Source organism: Arachis ipaensis, chromosome B02 (assembly GCF_000816755.2).
Source record: "Arachis ipaensis cultivar K30076 chromosome B02, Araip1.1, whole genome shotgun sequence".
NCBI classification, from domain to species: Eukaryota; Viridiplantae; Streptophyta; class Magnoliopsida; order Fabales; family Fabaceae; genus Arachis; species Arachis ipaensis.
The window spans coordinates 25,839,634-25,844,579 of record NC_029786.2 but is presented as its reverse complement, the minus strand read 5'-3'; the positions used below and the strand labels follow the sequence as shown (position 1 = coordinate 25,844,579).

At 30.7% G+C, this 4,946-nt stretch overlaps 1 protein-coding gene across 2 annotated transcripts; it reads left to right on the top strand.

The window, feature by feature from the left end:
- Positions 1,219 to 3,489, top strand: LOC107625151 (probable prefoldin subunit 4). Of its 2 annotated transcripts, XM_016327731.2 has the most exons (4): positions 1,219 to 1,337; positions 1,567 to 1,662; positions 1,765 to 1,875; positions 2,929 to 3,489. In XM_016327731.2, the coding sequence occupies exons 2-4, from the start codon at positions 1,654 to 1,656 to the stop codon at positions 3,187 to 3,189; spliced, it is 381 nt and encodes a 126-aa protein (XP_016183217.1). In that variant the 5' UTR covers positions 1,219 to 1,337; positions 1,567 to 1,653; the 3' UTR covers positions 3,190 to 3,489. The 2 variants fall into 2 exon arrangements, with proteins under 2 accessions (XP_016183217.1, XP_016183216.1); XM_016327730.2 differs by lacking the exon at positions 1,219 to 1,337 and having other exon boundaries at positions 1,401 to 1,662.

The following is a 4,946-nucleotide window of genomic DNA, read 5'->3' as shown; positions in this document are numbered from 1 at the left end:
AAGAATAAACTGCAAATAATTTAAAATTTAAAAAGTAAAAAGTTAAACAAATAACTTAAAATGATAAAAAGAGTTTGTTGTCGATGAAATAAATAAATTTATCAATGAATTTTTTTTAAAAAATAATAAACTTACCAACCAAATAGGTGTAATCAAATCCAGGAGCATTGAGAATGTCAAAACTCATAAAGCTAAATCCATACTATAAGATACTTGACAATTCTAAAAATTTGTGCATATCAGTACGGTGGTTTAAATCCATATTAGTTATTAATTTATTATGTGAATTTAGTTTCTTCGAAAATTATAATTTATCCATATTAACATAAAAACTCTCTATTTATATTACTATAAAGATAAAGATTTGATTTTTTCTTATACATATTACAAAAAATAATTATTTTCAAAACAAAAAAAATAATTATTTACGAATGAACATAATTAAATATACGACAAAGATACAGTACGTTTACTTTTATCAAATTGAATCCCATTAAATTATTAATTTAAATTCAATCTATTTTTAAGATAGGAGACTCGAACCCACAACCTCTTAATTGAGTATGAAAAGACTATGTTATTTGAGCTATTATTGATTGACATTTAAATTCAATCTATTTAATTTTTAATTTCAAAAACATTTCATATATTGATCTGTGTATGAAAAAATTACATAAACACTTTTTAATTGCCCAATCATGCCATTAATACATTCTCTTACACTTTCTAAATCATACTATATGAGTGTGAAAACTTTCAATTATTACCTTTAGTCATAATTATATCATCGTATACTATTTAACATACTAATAAATAAAATTCATAACATAAAATTGATATCATTGCAACTTTATCTAAAATCCAAATTAAGCCTTAACAAATGGTATAATCTCTTTATATTTATCTAAAAGACTGCGAGTTCGATTTGAAAAAAAAATAAACTTTAACAAAAATTATAATAGTTCAACTATTTTTTTTCCCTAACAAACAACACTATTGTACAATCCATTCCAACCAAAAACCACACAACTCCATCGAAAATCAGTTATTTTTCCCCCCAAGCCTAACTTTCATATGAAACAAATAAATAATCACATTTTTATCGCTAAAACCAACAACAATCAACTGAAAATTAACCAAATAACAAAAACATTCAAAGTTCAGTAAAAAAAGCCCACAACCTTAATTAACAACATTAACCATTAATAAATTTCACTTAATTAATCTCTTTCTGTCAATACATAACACAGATTTTAACAGTTTACAGATCTTGTTTTCCTCCATCGAGAGACACACCACACGCGTTCGTTTTTCGTTTGCCCAGCTACGTTCAACAGGTAAAGAACAAAAATTGCTTCCTCACCTCAATATTGTGTTTTTCTTTTTTGGTTCTTTTATTAATTTTACTTTTTAGTTTCGCGAGATTTTAAACAAAAGCAAGCAAAAAAGAATGATTACATACTAATTTACTCGATTATTCTTGTGTTTATTACTGATATAAACATTTAATTAATTAAAAAAAAGTATCCCATTTTTGTGTTTAATATATCTTCACCCCAATTTTAGTTAACGAGAGTTGTCAACAGTAGCTCCCAGTGGTACTGAAACTGATACTGTGATTGGAATCAGGAAACCCTAAATTGGGTCAATAGCATGCAGCAGGTAATAAAAATCCCTAGCTTCGGGGAATGTTCCTTTGAATCGCAATCTTCTTTCTATTATTTTCCCTCCTAATTTATGATATTCCATTTTTCGTCGTTAAAGGGAGGAGGATCCGACACGGAAGTGACATGGGAGGACCAGCAGAACATCAATAAGTTCGGAAGATTGAACAATCGCTTTCATGAGCTCGAGGATGAGATCAAAATCGCCAAGGTAACCATATTTTTTTGTTTCTTTTCATTTTTCTTTTCTATTTTTGTTTATTTAGCTCTGTTTTGAGTTTAGTTGTTAGTATATGAGTAGAATAAGCACTCAAATGCATCCTTATAGTTTATAACTTGATGGTAGAAACGGATTGAAAGAATGGATTGAAAGAACAAAAGAAATCACAGGATATGCATTGATTTACTTGTTTAGTTACAGGGTGGGGTTTTAGTTTATTCCTTAATCATCACTATAATAAGTTAGGAGCTAGGACCCTGCAGAATAAACCATCATTTTTATCTTTAAAGATTGATTAATTTGCTCAGAAAAATGTTCCCCCAATGACTACTAACTGTATTCCTAAAAGATTCTTCCACTTGATCAATACACCCAAAGTAAGAACCAGTATGTCGGCAACCTAATATTTCCTCGGCCAGAATAGTTTTTTACTCAACCAAAATGGAACATCTAAGGGTACTGCTGGAGTGTAATTATGGGCAAAATGCAGTTTACTTGCGACTGTGTTGGTTTTCATTTGGCAAGAATGTTATGAGTGACATAGTAGATACGAAACCTAGCTGGATTGATCAGTATCAATATCGACATTCAATACTATCCCTGGATAATGTACACCCTTGCAGAGAATACATTAGTGATGAGTTTTATGGAGAACTAGGCGCCTAATTGAAAAAAGAGAAAAAAGAAAAATGGTTTAACATTTTGCCTACCCCTCAAACTCATTAACAATGAGCTAACATGCCGGTTTGTCCAATATGCAAAACTGAGAGCAACAGAGTCCTGAGTAATCGATTAGATTATATGAAATGGTAGAGAGGAAAAATATATTCAATCTTATTACCTTATATATCCTCTAAAATCAAGTATGTGGATGACTGGTTGTGACACTGTGTATATCAGATATGGAATTTATAAACTCCTCTGTTCTGCAAGTCTTGTCCTAGTTTGATTTTTGAAGCCATACAACCTTCTTGCAAAGGCAAGCCCCTGGTTGGCATGTTTTTGATGTTGTGATACAAATGCAAGGGATGATTTCTTCTACAGGAAACAAATGATAATTTGGAAGATGCGAGCAATGAGTTGATTCTCACAGATGAAGATGTGGTTCGGTTTCAAATAGGTGAGGTCTTTGCACATGTGCCAAAGGATGAAGTCGAGAATAGGATAGAAAACATGAAAGAGGTGACAAGCCAGAAACTGACAAAGCTTGACGAGGAGAAACAATCTGTGGTTGCTCAGATGGCTGAACTGAAGAAGATTTTGTATGGCAAGTTCAAGGACTCGATCAATCTTGAGGAGGATTAGTAGCTTTCTTGTTCATAGGTCTTTTTGGGTTGATTTGAACTCTATTGGACTTTGGGAATTTTTCAATCAGATTGTCCGATGTTTTATTTCATTTCATGTTTAGAGTATTTTCTTGCTTGTAATCTAGTGGAAATGGACCTCCTTTTCTTCATGTCTTTGGTTTCATTATTCTCTGTCATTTTCTTCTCTAGTTGATCGATCCTAAAGAAAATCTTTAATCACCTTTGTTGATTATGACTATGAAAAATCTGTCACTTTGGATAAGTAACAGCGAGAGCGGCATGTGTTTTAGTTGCATTACTCTTAAATCTTGCTGAGATAGAAGTGGCTGTCATTTGAAAAAATAAAATAAAATAAATTGTGTCGAGCATTGACTGGTACGTTTTTGAGACAAATATAAGTTGTCGTTTCATTTCAGTAATTCAGTTGATTGATATGTTCAACAATTGGACTTGAACTCTTCCATTAACATGATAACTATGAAAAGATTGGGTTAGTTTTGTCTAATTATTCCAATCTTTGATGGATATATATTTTATATTTTTCATTGTTAGAAACTTAGAATTGTTCGCACTAAATTTTTCATGATTAAAAATAATAACTTACCTTACTTTTGTGTATGCTGTTAACAATCAAATTTGAACTTGTGACAGTTGGGACCTTGTATAAAGTACTTAAATCTATTGTCACCAAGGTTACATTTGAAAAAGAGATCCAGAGACAAAGACTAAGACTAAATTAAATTTCTGCATTGTATTTGATATAAATTATGTAGAATTGAATTATGTTTTATATTATATTTGGTGTAGGAATGATTCACGACTATCTAAATTGCTACAAGTTTTTGTTGCTTAGTGATAATCAATCTATATCATGTGGAGTCAACAAAATGAAATAAGAGATTGGTAAATAATAAAATAATAAATTAATTACAATTAAATTTATAATTTTCATTATATATGAATTTTACTTATTTTAAGAACTACTGACACTATATTTTTCACTTTACCAACGATCTTACTCCACAGGGACTTGATTTCACCAAAATAGGCATCAATTGAGATCATTGTACAAAACCAGACAGCGTAGATATAATTGTATAATGTTTTATCCGATGATTAACCAACTGACAAATAAAAAATTCAGCAACATAGAGCTATGTCTCTGTAAAGAATGCCAATAACGGAATGACGTATTTATCCTACGACTATGAAACAATACAATTCCAAAAATCTTAGAAATTGAAATAAAACAATTGCGAGTTAAGTGCACATGACTTAAATATAAGTGCACATGACTTAAATATAAGCTAATTCATTTTCTTTCTACCCTAGGAAAATCAAAATTGCAATTATAAGTGTCCATGACTTAAATTAGTGGCTTACACCAGAGCTACCTTCACATTTCATAATAAGCAAACATTACTGATTTGTACGTCTAAACAGCAATTAACTATAACAAATCCTAACGTCCTTGAAAATTGCATGTGCCAAATAAACAAACTAACAAAAAAAGTCAATTTTCACAACAAAAGAATAGCAAATCCCATAGCAATGGTTACAATCATGGTCCTGAAAATTGGACCAGATCGGCCAATTCAATCAGATTAATCGAGAACTAGTTATTTGACCAGTTCAATCCATCTCCAAAACCATTCTGCAATAAATCGGAGAAAAAATCGATCGAACCGATGGTTAATTATCGAACTGGCCAAACCGGCTGGGTTTTTGAAAGTGTCAGTTTCTCAAAATCCAACA